Below are 20396 nucleotides of genomic sequence, written 5' to 3'. Positions count from 1 at the left end.
AAATGTAATTGTGAATTAGAATTAAGCCTGTGCTCTAGATTTGGTTGCTTTTTCCCTCCCTGCTATTTTGTTGTTGAACTAGCACTGATCAGGGGATAAAATGGAATTTCTAAAATGTAAAGGTGCTAGACTGTGAAGGAAATGCTCATACTAGAGCATGATTTTGATGAAATCAGTCATGTATTTTCAGATATGAAGACCTAATTTAGTAATTGCCTGAACCATCTGCTACTGATGAAAAGGGACTAACTGCCAAGAAAACAACTAGTGTAGAAATATGATGAAAAGTATCTAAAATTTGTGTTTTCATAAGCTTGATAAGAATGTGCCTCTTTCCTTACATGTCATTTGTTTGGACACACACATCCTTGTGTGAAATCTTCTAATTCCATGTGTTATTTTGAAACACAAGAAGAGTATGCTATACAAAATCTACCCTAAAGTTTCCTCAAAACATTAAACATATGACCCAGAAATTCCTCTCCTAGGTATATACCCAGGAGAAAGGAAAACAGGTAGGCAAACAAATGCATGTACATGCATGTTCACAGCTAGTCACAAGAGCCAAAGAGGGAAGCAGCTCAAATGTCCATTGGTGGATGAATGGCTAAATGAATTCTGGTTTATATGTACAATGTAATATTTCACCATAAACAGAAATGAAGTACTGATACTCTGTACATTGTGGATGAACCTCCAAAACGTTGTGCTCAGTGAAAGAAGCTTGGCACAAAGGATCACAATTTATGACTCCATTTATGTGAAATATCAAAATAGATAAATCCATTGAGACAGAATGTATATTGGTAGTTGCCAGTGGCTGCAGGCATGGGAGGATAAGGAGCAGCTGCTTAATGGATATGGGTTTTTATTTGGGGGTGATGAAAATATTTAAGGACAAGATAGAAGTCATAGTTGCCCCCCATTCAGAATGTGCTAGTTGCCATTGAGTTGTTCAATATAAAATTGTTAATTATGGTATGTAAATTTCACTTCAATAGGAAAAAACCTCACTCTACTCCATAGCATGTGTGAGGCACTACGTGGGGAATAGGATGGTGTTGATTTGTGTACAAGCAAGCATTTCTTGTTTTAGGAGTTGTGTCCGTTTTTACAGTTGCCTTTTCATTATGGTACATTATAGCAGTTTTCCATTTGCAGTAATAAGTATAGCATTTTCCCTTTAAGATAAACATAAATTTTTCAAGAGTTGATTTAAAGAAGAAAAAACTAATAAAGGTAGGACTGAGATGACAAAGTCCATACAGATGACTGAGGAATAGGGAACTTCAAGAATCATTGCTATTCTATGTTCAAGCCAATTAATATTTACTGAATACATGTTAGGTACTTGATGCTGTTCATCAAAGATGAGTAAGATGTGTTTTTGGATACTGTCAGCCTAAAAAGGGAGATATGCCAGAAAGGTAAATCATTTTGGGAAGAGGCTGAATATGCCAAATGCAAAAAAAAAATAAATAAATAAAAGAGAACAGGCAGAGGTCAAGACTAGGTACCTTTGGATTACCAGTCTATCTAAGAAAATACTAGAACATATAGAAAGAAAATGAACAGAGAAATTTGCTTTTGACATTAGGAACAAGGAGCAGAAATAATAAATACAATAGATAATATATTCAAGTTCCATAGATTGTGGCCCTTTCTGACTTGACCATTCTCTCTCTCTGTCCTGGGCTCCCCTCTCCTTCACAACCTCACATTCAAAGATAGTGTATGGTTTAAGTGGTGGTCTTTGGAGCTATCCTGCTTGAAGTCAAATTTCAGTTCAAGAGTTTACTCATTATCTAGCTCATGTCACTTGATTTTCCTATTCCTTACTTTTCTGTAAAATGGGGATATTAACAGTACCTACATTATAAGATCATACTAAGGATAAGTTAAATTGTTTAGTGAGTAAGGCATTTATGACACTGTTTTAGTACATGGTAATTGATCCACACGTTAGCCACTATCATCATCTCCAATCAGTAAGTCCTGTCTATTTATCTCCTAACATTTTTTTGAATGTCCCCCACTGCTAGTTTAGTTTAAGACTATGCTGTCATAATTGCAGTTGAGTCTTAACGAATTTGCCTCTCTCCTCACCAGTCCCTCTGTGTCTCTTGACTGCCTGACCTATCCCTGCTTATTCTTAAAAACTCAGCTCAGGTGTCACCTCCATGAAACTTGCCTGATTCCCTGCTCAGTTAGGGCTCTCCATGTGTGTTCATGTCACCTCCACTGTAGTGTATCTCATGTTGTATTGTGACTCTACTTGATGTTCTCTGCGCTCTGGCCACCTTTAGGGTTGTAGGAAGCTGGACTTACTCTGGTTTGAACTTCCAGCCTAAACACGACAGAAGTAGATGCTTATTAATTGTTTGGGAGGGTGAATGAATGGCCTCTGCCTGTAGAAAGTTAGCTTTCAGTCTTTATTTCAGAGGCTGAGGTGAATGCTGCAAGAGTTTTAAAAAGAGGGCATTTGGTGAGTGTTGGAGAATCAAAATTAGGTAGAGTTTGATTTGGAACTTAAGAGCAGAGGAACAGCCACAGTCCAGGCAAGGGCAGTGTTCACTTGAGTTCAGTCAAGTTTCTTGAATGGATGGCAACAGGAAAAAACAGCATCTCTAAAATAGAAGTGACCACCTGCCAAGAGTGTGTGTATTGGAGGAGAGGAGATAAATGTTGAAAAGTATGGGTACTTCCCTGGTAGTTCAATAGTTAAGACTGGACTTCCACTGCAGGGGCCACGGGTTTAATCCCTGGCCAGGGAACTTAGGTCCCACATGCTTGCAGTGCAGCCAAAAAAAAAGTACATGTATTTCCCAACCTATCAATGACATGAATTCTAAAGGTTTATTTACAGATCATTTGTCTGGACAGGATACATCATATACATGATGGTGAGGTTTCTGGCCATGCTGCAGACACTGTATTTAGCCTGCTTGAGTCCATGGGCAGTACCAGTTCGGGCTCCAGGGTCTGGCAGCAGGGGGTCTGGAAAGGCATGGTAGATTCTGGACTTGAAGACACAAGTGCTGGTGCTGGAAGTTGAGCTGTGTTGTTCTCCTGTGACCCTTTTTGCAGCTTTCTCTATCTCAGTTTCTCTTTCTCTATCTCTAGTCAAGTTTCTCTATCCAGCAAGGCCTCTTGCCAACTTCCCTCAAATAGCACCCTGCCCAAGGTTGCCATGATTCCAGAAGGCTCCCTCTCACTACCAGCCTTCCCCATTCCCTGAGGTCATCAGCTCTGTGCTATTTGAAGACATTTGACTGAACGCATTCACACCAAGGTGTGAAAAACTGATAGCCACCTGATCCCAGCAGTTGTACTTGGTACAATTTCAACAAACTTCTGTTTAGCTAAAATGAACCTGTAATTGCTGGAATTTCTGGCAGTGGTACAGAGCAAACAATGAGGAGAGGTGAGGTAGGCAGAAGAGTTGGAAGAAAGTTTATTGAAGGGAGAGTTGGCCCTGTAGGAGAAGATATCTGGGGACAAGGAAAACCTCTGCTAATTTCCCTTTGCCCTGGACCTCCATTCCCTAAACTATTTCTGTGTAACATGTCTGTGTGACTTCTCTTGAATACACAGAAATTATAAGTTGTAACTTTAAAAAAAAATTATAACTCCCATGGAAGTTCTGGGTAAAGAGTTCTGTGTTTCCCAGTTGTGTGAAACTCTGGGATGGCTTATAATGGGAAATAGGGTTGAATAAATAAGGTAGGGCTGAAACAGGAGGGAAGGGAGCAGGGCACAGCATTTAGAAGAATGATATGGCCATAGGACATGACAGAGACTGGCTAGAACCAGCTGGGTCCAAGATGGTGGAAGATTCAATTTCCAGTAGACCTTGAGCCTCATTATGTGCTCATTGTAATATATCAGCATGCTAAATGATACGCCCACCAGTGCCATGACACTTCTGAGGCCAACCATAAAAGGTCAAAAAGTGGGTCATGGCCCAATTCCTGGAAATCCCTGCCCTTTCCCCCAAATAATTGAAATACTCCTCCCACTCATTAACCTGTGAAATTAGCCAGCCCATAAAAACTAGCCATGCCATATTTTGAGGCTCTCTCTCACCTTCTGAGATGGCCTACACTCTGCCTGTGGAGTGTGTTTCTCTCTGAATAAATCCAGTTCTTACCTATCACTTCATCTCCAAATTCTTTTGCAACAAAGCAAGAACCTTCAATTTACTGATTAAAGGGGGGTTGAAGAGACCTTGAAAGTGGAGTCTATATCAACACAGTTCTGTTCAGTTCAGTCGCTCAGTCGTGTCCGACTCTTTGCGACCCCATGAATCGCAGCACGCCAGGCTTCCCTGTCCATCACCATCTCCCGGAGTTCACTCAGACTCACATCCATTGAGTCCGTGATGCCATCCAGCCATCTCATCCTCGGCCGTCCCCTTCTCCTCCTGCCCCCAATCCCTCCCAGCATCAGAGTGTTTTCCAATGAGTCAACTCTTTGCATGAGGTGGCCAAAGTACTGGAGTTTCAGCTTTAGCATCCTTCCTTCCAAAGAAATCCCAGGGTTGATCTCCTTCAGAATGGACTGGTTGGATCTCCTTGCAGTCCGGAGTCATGGAAGGTTGAGATGATGAAAGCAATAGAGAAGGCATAATTAAGTATAAATTTCAGATTAGAAAAGATGGCAGGTCAGATTTACTCTTGGCTGTTGTGTGATTAGTTAATACACAGTTCTGTTTTTTGCTACCAATTTTTCATTGTTGTGGGACTTATTCGTTTAATTGTTATTGTCTGTTTCCCTGGCTGCTGACTGTTCTCTATGGCTTCTGAGCCAGTCTTTCCTTTAGATTCAGGATCCTAGAAGCTTTTATGACTCTTGTATTTCCAACTAGTCCATAGGGAGTTATACATTGTATTTTTATGTCCCAGTGGCAAAATTCAACTCCAGTGTTAGCAAAACACTAACTCCCTTTTTTAAGACCACATTACTGTTGTTTAAAAAGAAACCTCCAGCCTTTGTAACAATGGCCCAGAACACACGGAAGATAGTGGTTAATGATCCTCTGTCATGATCCTCTGTCAGTGAGCCCTCACAGCTGCAGAAGCCATCACCCCTTCTCCCTAACCCTATGAACGTGCTAAACTATTGTGAATCAGCTCTTTCCTATGGGGAACTGCTTTGTCTTTTATTCTTTATGTTGTTCATTATGTTAATATCTTTGCCATTTCTACCCTGCCCATTGCATAAGGGGGAAGGCCAGGCAATGGGATGAGAGAGGGATTTGAGACATTTCTTAAGCCAAAATGATCATTTTCATATTGAAACAGAAGCTTCATAGGTCTTTAATCAAATATGTATATTTTTCTCTATTTCTAAAGTTGGAGGGGCTTGTTAGCGTTAGGCCCTCTTGTGCTTCACTTGTGTATTTTACTCATGACTTCTCAGCATAACTTTTGAGTTACTAGGTATTGGTGATGTGCCATGGCTTGCTTGGTTGAATACACTGTTTTATTTTTTATTGTTGTTTGATCTAGTGGAGCAGTTATTGTCAACATTGGATTTTGTGATTTGCTATTTCATCATCACTGGTTACAATAATTTAATAGGATGTAAGTATCCAAAGACTGTACTTTTATCCTGATTTTCAGTTAGCAGTCTGTAGAAATGACTGGTTCTAGGAGACACTCTCATTTTTCAGTGTTCACTGGTCTAAACTGTCACCAGTGTTCACTGGTGATTAACCAGTGAAATGCATTTCCTCAGTTTCTAGCTTTACCCATACTATCCTGACTTAGACAGATGATAATTGGTGTTTCCCTTCCTTGTAGTAGCTATTTCCTTTGCTCAGTTATTCAGTCACTCCTCCAAGCATCTGTTGACTGAAGAAATCACAACGTAAAAATTGTGATTTATGTTTTATTGGGGGACCTTACCGAGGACTGTAGCCCAGGGGATAGCCTCTCAGAGAGCTCTGAGGAACTGTTCCATTGAGGTAAGGGAGGAGTCAAGATGTATAGGAATTTTTACTGAAAAAAAATGAGCTTGTAACCGAAGGTCAAAAGATTACTACTACTAAAAAAAAACCAGACATCTCAAGTTAATGATTTTAGTGCTTTTCTGTGCAAAAGAAGATGTAGGAGTCTGGGCTCATTGACTTATTCCTTAGATAAGTATCCTGTTTTTCTCCATCCTGAATTCCCCTCAGGGTGTACTGTCAGGGCAGTGCAGCAGCTGATGGCTTGATGGAGGGCAGCATTCTGTGCTTACTGAAATGGCAAGCAACATTTTTTGTCCTGACTTCCATCACAGAGAGTACCTACCATTCTAGGCACCCTCGTAGGCACATACAATGTCTGTCACACAGATACCAAAAGGCCTCATTTAGGTATGTGTGCGATCTATAGTCCACCAGGCTCCTCTGTCCATGGGATTCTCCAGGCAAGAATACTGGAATGGGTTGCCATGCCCTCCTCCAAGGATCTTTCCAACCCAGGGATCGAACCTGCATCTCTTAATGTCTCCTGCATTGGCAGGTGGGTTGTTTCCTACTAACACCACATGGGAAGTCCAGATTTTGAGTAATTAGGTGTTTACTCTGATATACAGTGGGCCACTCAGATAACATTTATCTCTGGTAATTACTTATTCTGGAAAAGACCCCCAATTTTAATTCCTCTAGATACATAAGGGAGTAGTAGAAGTTTCTTTTGAAACTTTCGAACCCTGCAGAATCTTGATTGCCTTTTGCTCAAAATAATCCTTATACAAAAGTGGTACATTTTGGGGAGGCTTGTTCTGAACCCCTCTAGAAGGATAAAGCCTCTTTCATAATGTCTTGCTTAATCATCTGAAAACAATGCATAGTTTTAGAGGCGAGAAGAACTTATCTCTGCTGACTTGATTTCATTAAAATTGCCTCCTCTAATTGGGTTACTATGTGACAGGCATTGAGTTAGGTGTAGTAAAAACATAAGAGAGACCCAACCACCACTGTCAGGGGTTTGTAGTCTAGTGCATAGTTAGTAGAAAGTTATAATCCAAGGTGACAAGGAGCTATCATGTTCGAAGTGCCATGGGAGTTTAGAAAACCTAACATCAAAGTCTGCTAAGGGATGTGAGGGAAGGTTTCATGGAAAGAGGTCTGCTTGGACACTTAAGTATGAATAGAGATTAGCTTTGGTAGACGAGGAGGGCAGGGAGTTCCAAGTGAAGAGAATATCATACACGAGACCACTGGAGCATGAGAGAGTGTGACACACTTGAGGTCTGTGCCGAGAAACGGCTAATTGAGGTATATAAAGGTGCTCTGCAAATTAGCCTTGGGAAGGGATTTCTGGCACAGGTGTACGTGGACCATTCTGCCACCTTAATCATTATAGCATCCTCTATCTTCATGACATATTCTGTCTTCTAGCCATTTATTTCCCCATGATCAGGGTGAAAAGACTGCTCTTTCCCCTTTTTGGTGATGTTTAGGAGTCATGTTTGTCTCGTTTTCCTCTACAATAAGTATTAATATCATACAGAGGTGACTAATGAACACTGAATTAGATGTCACGGGACCTCAATTCGTGTTTTCCAGTTCTCTCAGCAGCTATGTGACTTGAGCCAAGTCATTTAATAACTGCCTCTCACTAGCAAAATGGAGATGTTAATGTTTCCATTGCCTACTTCAAGGTCGGGGTGAAAATAAAAATGAGACTCTTAAAAATTAAGAGGTATTGGGAATTCTCTGATGGTACAGTGGTTAGGACTCTCACACCAGATGAAATGGATTCCTACATGCTGTGCAGCATCTCCAAAAAATAAAAATAAATATAAAGTTTAAATTTAAGAGATATAATAAACTTTTTTACTTGGAATGCTGTTGGATGAAGCTATAACTTAATGTTTAGTTCAGTTCAGTTCAGTTCAATCGCTCAGTCATGTCCGACTCTTTGTGACCCCATGAATTGCAGCACGCCAGGCCTCCCTGTCTATCACCAACTCCCAGAGTTCACTCAAACTCACATCCATTGAGTTGGTGATGCCATCCAACCATCTCATCTTCTGTCGTCCCCTTCCCCTCCTGCCCCCAGTCCCTCCCAGCATCAGGGTCTTTTCTAATGAGTCAACTCTTCTCATGAGTATTGGAGTTTCAGCTTCAGCCTCATTCCTTCCAAAGAAATCCCAGGACTGATCTCCTTTAGGATGGACTGGTTGGATCTCCTTGCAGTCCAAGGGACTCTCAAGAGTCTTCTCCAACACCACAGTTCAAAAGCATCAATTCTTCAGTGCTCAGCTTTCTTCACAGTCCAACTCTCACATGCATACATGACCACTGGAAAAACCATAGCCTTGACTAGACGGACTTTTGTTGGCAAAGTAATATCTCTGCTTTTTAATTTAAAACAAGTAAAATACTTTGTGGGGTATCTAGATGGGAAAGTTAGCTTGAAAAGTAATTGACAGGTAGAAATATTCTTTCCTCCTTATTAACTCCATATGTCTGCCCTTCTGACTGTGGAATGTCATTTACCTTATGTCTATGTTTCTGAACTTAACATGGTCTTTCTTCTCAATGGTCTATCATATGTAACTTAGCCTCTTGACAGTTTTCACTATAGTTATTACATGGTAATGGATTTAAGACTTAGGTTGGTGAGATATGATTTGTTCTATTTAATAGTTAGCCTTGAATAACTGACATCTCTTAGGTAGTTTGAATTACTCATGACTTAGCCTCAATCATTCATGCTACTGTATAGTAATATGACCTGAGTTTTGTTACATTTTAGGGATATGTAAGAGGGTTATGACTCATTCAGCTAGGAATGGGAGGTTATAAAACTGTGACCTTCTACTTCCTTTGCTATTTTTCCTAAGCCAGTGACAGTACAGGCAGAGTTATTAGTAACAGGAAAAGACACTTCCATTCATTTTTTTCCTTTTGAGACTCTGCCTTTCCCATTAGATTGAGTGGTGATACTACTGGAATCTGATCATTCACCTGAAATAAGCACTTCTGGGCTCTACAAATACAAGCAATTGCACTCAATACATTGGGTTGGCCAAAAAGTTCATTTGGGTTTAATGTACCACTGTATCAAAAACCCAGACGAACTTTTTGGCCTGCCCAATAAATATCCCTGACCATCCCTTCAGTGTTTCTCAAAACATAGCATCTAAGAATATGTCCACATGACAGAAAACTTTATAAACCACCCAACTCATCCTGCTCTGAGCCACTTTCCATAAGCCAGAAGAAAGGAGAAGAATACTGCTAATGCAAGAGATGACACGATGATGCTATTTTAACTGGAAAGTTAAGTGAATTATTTATATTTGATTAATGTAGACTCTATCATCAAAAATAATATGAGACCTACTGTAGACTACCAGAAGGTAGTTATTACCCTCTTTTTTTTCCTTTACAACTTCTAGATGAAATAGTTCATGTGAATTTGGATAAAACACCTATTCTAGTTCAAAGCATGATTATTGCTTTTAAAATGATTATTGCTTTTTTCTGCCAGGCCTGAGGAAAATACTTTAGCCATATTGTTTTCCACAAAATTAAATGACTAAATGGTCTGGCTTATTTTCTCTCTGTTTTAATATCCATGGTACCATTGATACATGGTTTTAAAACATTCTTCCAAAGACCCAATAGATTAAATCATTTTTATATCCCCTAAATACTGTCCTTTTTTGAAGATTTCTTGAGAAAAGTGTGGCATATATCCAAAATCACATTCTTTTTTCCCGTATTTAAATTTTTTCCTTACAAGTTAGTGGAAAGGAAAAGTGGTCCGTTTTCACACTCAATAAATAAGAAAGAAAGTGTAGACAGCTTTTATCTAGGGCATTTTTAAGTCATTGAGAGAATATTTTCAAGTATTAGCTGCTTTTTGAAATTATTGGCAGAATTCTCTTAACCCACTTTAACATGAAGTGGTTGAAGATGAAAAGATTTTTTATTGGCTACATAAAAGAAAGCACCATGGTTTTTGCATTATTGCATAAATCTAAGAGATTATGCATATGTAAAAAGGACAAGACAAAGCTGAATGCTAAATGACAGCTTCAATGAGAGGTTGTGTATTTGACACTGAGCATAATGGGCTTTGGTTCCACATGGAGAAAACACTAAATATTTACACCCCAGGACATGTTTCTCTGGTGAAGCTTCTTGTCCTAGATGACTCTCCCAGCTACACACCAAAAGCCCTTTTTTTAACACCCTCCCTTCTTATACTTGGATTTTCTCCCTCAATACTTCATGAGATTCTAAATCTTCTGGATCCAGTTCCCTTGTCCTCACTCTCCCATCTATTTCTGTGGTCGTCATGAATTCTTTTTGTTTATGGTATGGACCCTCAGGTGAATTTTCTTTTTTTACTGCAAGTATCAATAGTAAAACACAGTCACAGTGCCCCGCCCCCCCCCATTCTTTTTTCCAAAGATCACAGATCCATCATTCAGCACTTCTGTTGGTATCTATTTCTTATTAAGTTTCTGGATGTTTTGAACCAGAGCTATGATGCATACAGCCAAAAATGTTGCACAGTACTGCAGAGTTGCTGCCCAATCCAGATCTAGCGCTCTTAAATCCATGTTCTTTTCTTTTAGGCTTGAGAGTGGAGAAGAAAGTTACTGAGATTAGTGTGTACTATGAAGTCTGAGGAGGTTTACTTTCTTAGGCCACTTAGCCTCATGCTTTGACTTTTGCCTTACTGTCATCTGCTTGCCATCTTGCTTCACTTTAGAGGTAAAGGGTCAAAAACATTTCTTGAACATTGTATGCATTGTGTGCCTTAGGAAGAATGCATGGCATGGTCCATGTGATAGAGGAACATTTATAAACTGTAGACTCAGATTACCATGGAAAGCATCACAGAAAATAATGCAGTTTGAGTTCAGTCTAGAAGGATGAATTGAGTTTTGAAAAGCAGAGTGGAGAAAGGATTTCTTGCAGGAGGACCTCTGGAGTAAAGGAGAGAAACAACAAAGCAAGCTTGTGAGGTACAGAATGAGAAGTTGGTGTCAGGAGATATCAGACAATGAACTGGAAGAGTAGAGTGACCAGCTTGAGTTCTGTGTGCTGGGCATAGTGGTTTCATTAATTCCTTGAGTGATCCATTCATTCAAGAAATGGCTTGTCATAGCTCATGGGATAAAATCCAGACTTATTTGCTGGCATATAAGGTCTTCTGTGATGTGGTTGTGTATATCTTAAAATCCACTCCCTCAACACCATGTACCTGAAGCTCCTTCCATTTGTACTGAAGACTTTCCTGATTCTCCCAGAATGTTGTAATCCTCAGACCTTTGTCTGCAGAGGCTATTTCTTCTAGAGTCCACCTGGTGAATGCCTCATTCTTCAGCCTCATTTGCAGCATTAATTTCATGGTTCCTCTGCTGCTATAGAATCCTGGGCGAATCCTGCTAAAGCAGGTATAGAAACACCATATTTTATGCTATCAGAGTACATGTTTGCTTTCTTCACTCAACTAGAAGCTTCCTGAAAGCATGGATTTGTGTCTTACTCACCATGTCACCCATATCACCTATCTGAGTCCCTACTTAACATGCAGCAAGTTCTTGACAAACATTTGTTGAATAAAATATTTATTGAACATTTAATTTACACCATATGCAGTTTTTTAAGAGAATCATCTAGAAGCAGTGTGACTGCTAGATTAAATATGGGAAATGCAGAGAAACCAGTTATATGCATTTTTTGAAATAGCTCATTTGTTAAAAAAAACAGTGGGGGGTAGATTCCTAGAAAATTTATAAAAAATAAAGGATAGGAGTTAATGAGTGACTACTAGGGACTGGGAGAGGGGAGAGTTAAAGATAATAAATATTTGAGGTAATACAACAAATATCAGGACAGTGACCCTTGGAAAAATAAGACAAACATTTTTTTTCCCCTCAATCAGATCTCCTGGTGTTAGTATTTGCCTCAGCCCACCTCTGCTCTGAAGAAGAACACACTGTTCCTGTTCAGTTTACTATAACTAAGCTCGAGATTCATGTGGTTCTGATCTTCATATCTGATCAGGAGTTAAGATAAGAAATAGAAACAGTTCAACCACCCTGACTACAGTTTCCTATCAAGGGAAGGTGTGTGGTGCATAGGTTTTGAATATAGAAAGCTTGTTTCTGCTTTTGGGAGCTACAGCTGTGCAGTGTTATACCAGGCAGATGCACTGGGGTGCGCTACGATGTAGCCGAGCCTAGCTGTGCATCACAGCTCTCAACTTTAAAACTCCAGAGAATTTGATGAGAGAGGGATCCACAAGAACATGACAAATGATGAGAGTTCAAACCTTAAGAGAAAAATGGGCTTATTGGTAAGAGATCTTCTTTTTCTTTATTTACTGCCGTTCCTTATTCATTAAAATAACAAGCCTGTTGTTTTCATATGTGGCTGGGAAACGGTATACAGAAATCAATTTTATATGTATTGTAGAATTCAGGAGACATATTGGTAACCATGGAAAAATCATAGGAAGCATGTATAAACCTTGATTTGGGGAAAAAAATCACTAGGGAAATTTTACTTTATTGCAGACTGTGGTATAGATTTATTTGTATAGCTTAAATGTAATACAGGTTAAGAAATATCTATATTTTTTAAAAGTTAAAATAAAGAATAGTGACTTGTGTGAAGATACATAATTTCACTCAGTTACCAGAAGGTGGCACACCAGATTCTTCTTAAATACACAAAGGAAAGGAATAATATTAATAGGAATATAAAATAAGCTGTATTTAAAGATCTTTTAATATATTTTTTAAGCAAAAAATTATATAATTGTTATTTGCTTAGTGAGGTTTATTGCTGAAATATGACAAATATGAATTTATCCCATTGTAGCTTTTTATGATCCAAAATAATTTTTATGTGTATAGTAAAAGTAGACTTTGAAATAGTATTGCCATAAGGAAATACTGTTTTGAATTTATCATTTAAAAAAATAAAATACTTGCTACCTACCTTTTGCATAACAAGTGATTAGATGTAGAATAACATTCTGGATAAGATTTATGCCAAGCTCTTTTTAAAGATACTATGAGACTATGACTTTGATTTAGTTGTGACTTTAATAATGTAATAGTGCTTGTGAGATGACCCAGAAAAATGCCAAATCTGTTCATTTTGAATAAAAAGTTAAAACAAAGATGGTACTTAGTATGTTTACTTTCTATGAGGTAATAGCAATATAAATGAGATAAAGGTAAATAAATTGAATTTTGTGTTAGAGCTCCTTAAACACCTGCCAGCATACTTTAATTTTTTAAGCGAATTGACTGTTGACAGCATATACTGCAGTGCTTCTGTAGTAGTCTCTATTTTTAAAACTGCATTCCTGAGGCAGTACCAGAAGTATGTCTGTTCATCGTTGCCTTTGTATTAACCCAAAGGAGTTAGGTATACGACAGAACTTCACAAAACAGAATCACCCGGTTAGGAGGCAATACATCTATTTATATGATTTTATTAATTACAAGCAGTATGAAAATAAAAAAATGTAGTAAATGAACCTAGAAGAACATTAGCCATCTGTTCTCTGAAAGCTTGTAATGTTTGTCATTTGCTTTTGGGTTTTAATGGCAAAACAGTATATCAGCAAAGAATTGAACTTTAGGCTTAAAAAGCTAGAAAATGACAAAGCATTCCAAGGCTGAGTATATATTTACTGGAAAAGTGTTTCCTTGTGTCCAAATTTGTCTAGTTTAGTCTTTTAGATCAGCTGCCAATAAATGTTGTATTTAATGTCAGTCTCTATTCCAGACTTTCTGAAACATTAAGAGAGCTTCTAAAAACAAATAGAATCCTATGGTTTCCTAGTTAAAGTTTTTTTTTTTTAAGATAATTTACATATTTAAAAATTGCTCTGTGTGGTCTTAACTGTTCAGAATTTATATATGATTTATTAATTTACAGCTAAAATATTTGCAGAGTATGCTTTGAAAAATTTAAAATACATGCAATAAAGCCACAATTAACCAAATTTTTTTTTTGCACTCCACTTTTAGGAGACGGAGGCAATTATCTTTAAAACAAGCCGATTTCAAGGATATATTCAAAAAGTCAACTTCAGGGTACGTGTAAGGGTCTGCATTTTCTTCTATGTTTTTTGTTGATGAGAATTTATCTTCATAAAAAAGACCCTGAGGTACTAGAAGCCATTCAGTCATCCAGGAAACTTTCAGTAACATCTAGGGTACTGTGTTTATTAAGACAAACAATAAATTATTTTGTTAAAGAAATACCACGCATCATTGTATTGTGCTTTATATTGTCCAGTGTGCTTTCATAAACACAAGTACAGTTGGTTTTCCTATTGCTGTGAGTCTGGCAAGGAAAGTTGACATCCTATTTTACAGATGAGGAAGATAACACGAGAGCTTCCAAGTTTGTGGCAACAACCAGATCACAGGTGCCCAGCGCTGTCCTCTTCTGCACCCTTCCTCATCGAAAAAGTTTAACACAAGTTCTTAACTCCTACTCTGTATTGCACAATCAGTATCAATTGTACCACCCCTGTTTCCTAATTGCTGTACATTTCCCACTTTGCATGTGTCTATTTGTTGGCCTCCATATCTGTCAGCCAGCTGGAGACCTTGCTTTTCAGACTCTCCCAGACCTGGAAGTATCTGGAGTGTGGGAGGGCAAGATAATGGCCATGGACAGTAGGGATGGACAACTAGTTGTGAGCAACCAAGGCTGATATGCTGAGGATGGCCTGGCACTGAGGCAAAAAAGAGAATCCCATTCTGGGATCATCTTGCCTGGGGGTAGGCTACCTTGACCTTAAAAGCAGGATTTTTCCAAGTTTAATAGACGAGGCCTGAAAATCAGCTGGAGTGGGGTTCTGTGGTGTAATGGTTAGCCCTCTAGACTCTGAAGATCAGCTAGAGTACTTGTTTATAATGCAAGAATACTGCTTCTCACTTCTAGACTTGTACATTTTCTTTTTTTAAAAAAGTCTTTATTGAATTTGTTACAATATTGCTTCTATGTCTTGATTTTTTTGGCCATAAGGCATGTGGGATCTTAGTTTCCCAACCAGGGATCGAACCTGCACACCTTGCATTGGGAGGTGAAGTCTTAACCACTGGACCACCAGGAAAGTCCCTAGACTTGTACATTTTCAATATTCAGCCTGCAAAGGTATAGGGCTTTTCTCTTGGTATGTGTATTGGAAGGTAAAGAAAAGAGCCCCCTTTTTCTTGGAAGCATTCAAATTCAGTGTCAAGGCCTATGGAGGTGGGAGTCAGGCAGGGGTGAAGAATGACAGCGGTTGCTTGCACACCTTGCTGTATCATTATTAGAAGCATATAACAATAGCTATTGAGCATCATGTTGACTGAGGCATTTTAAATAGGCTTGTGTTCATTTGAGACTCAAAGAAGGTAAAGCAGAAAAAAAGGTAAGGCAGAAACATTGCCCTCAAAAGGTGAAAAATTAGTGACTTTTGATATTTTTAAGAGTTAACCTATCCCAGTTGTTGTAAAGTTAATTTTTTAAAACTGGCTAGAACACTAGGCTGTCTAGGATTCTGGATAGTTAAGGCTTAATGGATGCAATATATTTATGCTAACTCCCGTTTCATATGTGAATATGCAGTCAGTCCGATTAGATTTTGTGGGGTTTGTGGCTGGGGAACATGTGTTCTTTTGCATACTTGTAACACCTAGCAAAGTCATAACTTCTCAGTACTCACTGATGATTGAGTGAATTCAGCATGTACCTCTTCTGTGCAGATTTTGGGCTTGGCATAGTAAGTTGATTGATTTTCATGTTTGTGAAGTTCAAAGGGTCTATCTGACACTGGCAAGAATGGCTAATACTATAGGGGCCTCCGTCCAAACAAATGCATTTTAGTTGACAAATGCAAAATCCTGATCCTAATTAATCGATTGGTTTAATTCTTATTCCCTGTTTAGAGGATCAGTTTAAGCCCGATCTTACTGCCTCTTCACCCTTTTTGGAATACAGTTATGTTCTATGCTTTAAAAGTCTGAATCTCAAAAAACTGGCAATTCTGGAAATCTCTAAACATAAATATTTTTGTTTACTGGCTAGACAGTAAACGAATTTAAACAAAATGACCAGATCCTGTAGTGAAAGATTCATAAAAATGCTCCACAGTGTCTCTGACTTAGATCAAGCTGAATAAGGAAGGAATGAATAAATATATGCTAGCTAAAGGGAAGATGTATTTTATTCAAGTGTTATGTAGCTTCAGAATTCCATGAAAAGTAACTGATTATTTAAAACATATATTTGATTTTGAAGACGTGAAGTTGTTCTCAACTACTAGATGAAGTAGACAGACTTAGAAAGGCAGTCATGAACCCCCAATTTAAATTGCCTCTAGTCAAAACGTAGGGTCAGCCTAGAAAAGGAATTCTGTTTTTCATTTCCTTATATCAGAATTGCATTTACTTTAGTTAGTCATAGAATGTGAGATAAAGGAAAAGATTTTCCCCTAGTGAACAACCATTGTATCCAAGTAATGAAGCTAGACATAATTCTAAAATAATGCTGTCATTAGTTCGTAACACATGAACACTTTATATAACATGAGTTAATGATGTATTCCATCATAGGATTTTCATTGCATTGCTAAATATGTTTTTGAGGCATAGCAGATTTTAGTTGCAGACTAGCTTCTGTAATTTAGACTTACTACCATGTATTTGAAATCTTGCAGTATAAATGTTTCTATGCCTCCCCTCCCTTCCTTTTTTTTTTTTTTTTTTTAAGGAAAATATCTTTAGGGAGTTTCCTGATGACTAGTGGTTAGGATTCTGTGCTTTCGCTGCTGGGCCCCGATTCAATCCCTGAACAGGAAACTGAGATCCCACACGCCACGTGACATGGCCAAAATATCTTTAGAATTCAAGATTATCTATGAGAGGAATTCTAAGTTAGAAAATGAGAACGATCTCAAACTTGTCATGAAAATAGAGGTATTGAACTGGTTGTTAAATCTCTTTGATACCACCATAGTAGGCAGATACCATAACGCTATACTATACCTTTAAGAAAACTGTTGGGTCACAAGGTTTAAGTTGAAAGTTGAGCCTTTTTTGGAGTTTAAGATATTCTCACTCATTATATAGCTAATACCTTTTATTTTTAAATAATAATAGTTTATATAGATATATGTATAGGAAATTTAAAGTTTTAAAGATTAGGCCTGGGAAGTGGTAAAAACAAAATTAAGTCATTTGCATTTAAAGGGCCCTTTATAAAATTTAAGTAGTGTTGTATAATCTTAATGAGTCATTAGGATTAGCTTTTCATGAAAGTGTTTGCTTCTGGCTAGCAAAATATTATTGTGATTACTCAAGTATTTGTAACCAAGATTTACAAATACTCAGAAGGAGAGATGGAACAAGTAAGTAATCATCTAGATCTCTGCACATGTGAATATTATAACTTTTTGGATAAAAATATAGAAATATAATTTTTTCAAGATAAAAATGTGCTTTCATTAATTCTAATTGGGATATTGAAGAAAGTGTTTTATTGTTTTATTCTAATGGTCTTTCAGCAACTTAGATTTTTGTAAAAATATAGGTTTTACTGAAAGCATGCATAACATAGCAAATATTGACTTTCTTTAACTGGCATGCCTTTTGAGACTGGGTATGTGATGTGCTTATTTTAAAAAGTTTTTCAACCATTGTAAATAAACATTATTAGAAATTATTTATTCTTATCAACATAGTTCAGGATTTATAAACATTAAGATTTTAATATTGCTTATTATATTGTTTTCATGGAAACCTTGTAGTTTTGCTTCTATCGTTGATATCACAAGCAGTGAAACTATTTGAAAAGCTTTCTGTGCATAGAATTTTCAGTCAGTAAAGCCATATTCTTAACTTTTCTTTCAGTAACACTACATTTTAAATGGCTTTTTATTTTGATAAGTTTGTACGCTTAATGGACAAGCACATCAGAAATTCTAACAATAGTTTGGCTATCTTATTTACCAAATGTAATTTAAGTAGATACTTAGGAAGTTGTTAAGAGACAACTAAACACTTAATTATTACTTGAGGTGGGAGCAGAGATTTTTCCTTGGAGCAGTCTATCATCACTATAAGTGACACCTTTATTTTATTTAAGAAAGTATGTGTTCTGGGTGATTTCCTTCAATGTATGCTTATTTTAAACAAGTTAATGTGTATATTTAATTTTTTTCATTTTAAGGACTTTATAGCCTAAAATTATCAAATTAACAGATGAATATTCCTGTTACTTGAACTCTGCTTTTAGTAGTAGAATCAATAACACCATTTAAAAAACCTTTCAGGATATATCCTGGCTTTGGTACACAATTCTTATTTAATCACTCATCTGCTTATGAAAACTGCTCTTTCAATTTAGTCAACAAGTACTTATTGAGTGCTTTCCCACGTGCCAGGAATAGTGATCAATGGGGATTTCTTCTTGAAGGAGGAGCAGGAATTTGGGGAGGGCATCTCAGGCAGGCAAAGTGGCAAAGCTGGAGTACAAGGTATGGTAACAGCGTGGCCTCTTATTGGAGCACTGGATAGATTATCCCTATTTGATGATTATAAACCATCTTTCTAAATGACATTTTTCAAACAATTTAAAAATGGTAATGCAAAGTCAGGTATATAAATAGTATGTAAAAATCGTTGATTTCCACCATTATCCCTCATAATACCTCCAAACACTTTGGGTTTTAAGGCATTTTTTAAATAGGTGGGAATACTTAAGAATTACTTTGGTGTATGCATGTCAACCCACTCCAGTATTCTTGCCTGGAGAATTCCATGGACAGAGAAACCTGGGGGGCTACAGTCCGTGGGGTCTTAAAGAGTCAGACCCGACAGAGTGACTAAAACACACACATGCATGTCAAAGATAGATAAAGACTTACTTAAGCATATGGATTTGGGAATCATGAATGAAGAATTCAGGGGTAGCCCCCCAAAAAAGCCATAAAAATAGAGATACTGCAGAAAACAAAAGGAAAAAAGAAGGGCAAGAACTTATGAATTTCCCTTTCAGTGTTAATCCTTTTCTCAGCTATAGTGAGATAAGGGTAGTCAGAATCTGTGGGTTAATGGGTCCCCAACAACTGGATCTTTCTTGTTACCTGCTCAGTCCCTTCTACTCCAGCTCCCATCTTAGCCTCATAACCCCTTTCATGTGACTCCCCGTTTATAAAAGGTGCAACATAAACATGAGGAACCACTACCATTCTGGCTTTCTATTCTCCTTCCGGCCAGTCCACTACCTTCCTTGCTCTTTTCTCCTTTGTTTCCTTACCTATTGTTTCCTGTCTTATCAGCTTACCATATCCTCTTATTGCTGACTCACCCAAAACAAACAAAGGAACAAACAAGCATTTAGTACCCCTGTTTTGCTTTGAAAATGTTCAAGATTGTAAGAGTACTTCCCTTCACATTATTTATGCCATCATGGCCTGAGGAATTCTCTGTGCATATATACACACCTGTGTGTGAGTGTGCCTGCACACCAAGTGTGTTTTTCTACTTGTTCATATTGTGAAGGAGATAGGTATTATAGTACTCCAAGGCATAGTCATAGTTACAATAATCCATGTAAATTCTTTGTGGGAATTAAGGTCCACACAGTTCTATTAAGGAAATTGATTTGTGAGAAGGTGCTTATAAAAGATCAAACAATGACTTTCAAAAGTAACTATCTTTGAGAAACGTCTGGGATTTTCCATTTGGATCTCAGCAAGGTTACATATGTGAGTATCTCATAAGAAATGTTTAACATATTTGATATTCAATTTCCTGAAACAAATAAAGAGGAAACATACACATAAGTATGTATAGCCATTCATGTGAACAGCTCTATTTCCTATAATGAGTAGCCCTGAATGTATCAAGAATTTTGTTCTGTTGTCTAGAACAACACAAAACTTCTTGTGTATTTAAAGGGTTTAACAATCCTACTTGGTTGCCATCCAAGTACCTTTACTGATTGGTAGAACATAAGCAGAGCACACAATTGGGCATTTTCTACAGTCTTGTCTGTGCAACAGGGGTAACATGGATCTCCCAGGTTAGTCTGAAGGGACATTGTCAAGATTACACAGTGCCTGCTCACACAAACTATGGTTAGTGCTATTATTCTTTAGTTGTAACTACCACAGGATTAACCAAAACTTGCAAGAAAAAGGTAGGTTAATTCTTAGGGAATATTGGGAGAATATGGAGAAAGAGGTCAGATACATGACATATTAGTCAATTCATTTCGCTAAGTGGTGGTACTGGAGACAAACTGTTGCAGTCAATAAGCAAATTAAACTTTCATATAAAGTTATTTAGAAACATTTACAGTGAGAAAAAATTAGACTCTTGGCTGTATATTTCACTTTTCTCTCACACTATGACTGGCT

At 37.6% G+C, this 20396-nt stretch overlaps 1 protein-coding gene across 2 annotated transcripts in view; it reads left to right on the top strand.

The window, feature by feature from the left end:
• Positions 1 to 20396, top strand: part of KLHL13 (kelch like family member 13) — a 200525-nt gene that overhangs the window by 114477 nt on the left and 65652 nt on the right. Inside the window, exon 2 of one of the 2 annotated variants that reach the window (XM_052663077.1) lies at positions 14008 to 14073. The exons of the other annotated variant lie outside the window; for it this stretch is intronic. Coding sequence (XP_052519037.1) covers positions 14008 to 14073 — 66 coding nt within the window. The remainder of the gene's footprint in view (positions 1 to 14007; positions 14074 to 20396) is intronic. 2 annotated transcript variants of the gene reach the window in all.

The sequence above is a fragment of the Budorcas taxicolor genome, chromosome X, assembly GCF_023091745.1.
Source record: "Budorcas taxicolor isolate Tak-1 chromosome X, Takin1.1, whole genome shotgun sequence".
NCBI classification, from domain to species: domain Eukaryota; kingdom Metazoa; phylum Chordata; class Mammalia; order Artiodactyla; family Bovidae; genus Budorcas; species Budorcas taxicolor.
This window is presented reverse-complemented; position numbering and strand designations above follow the sequence as displayed.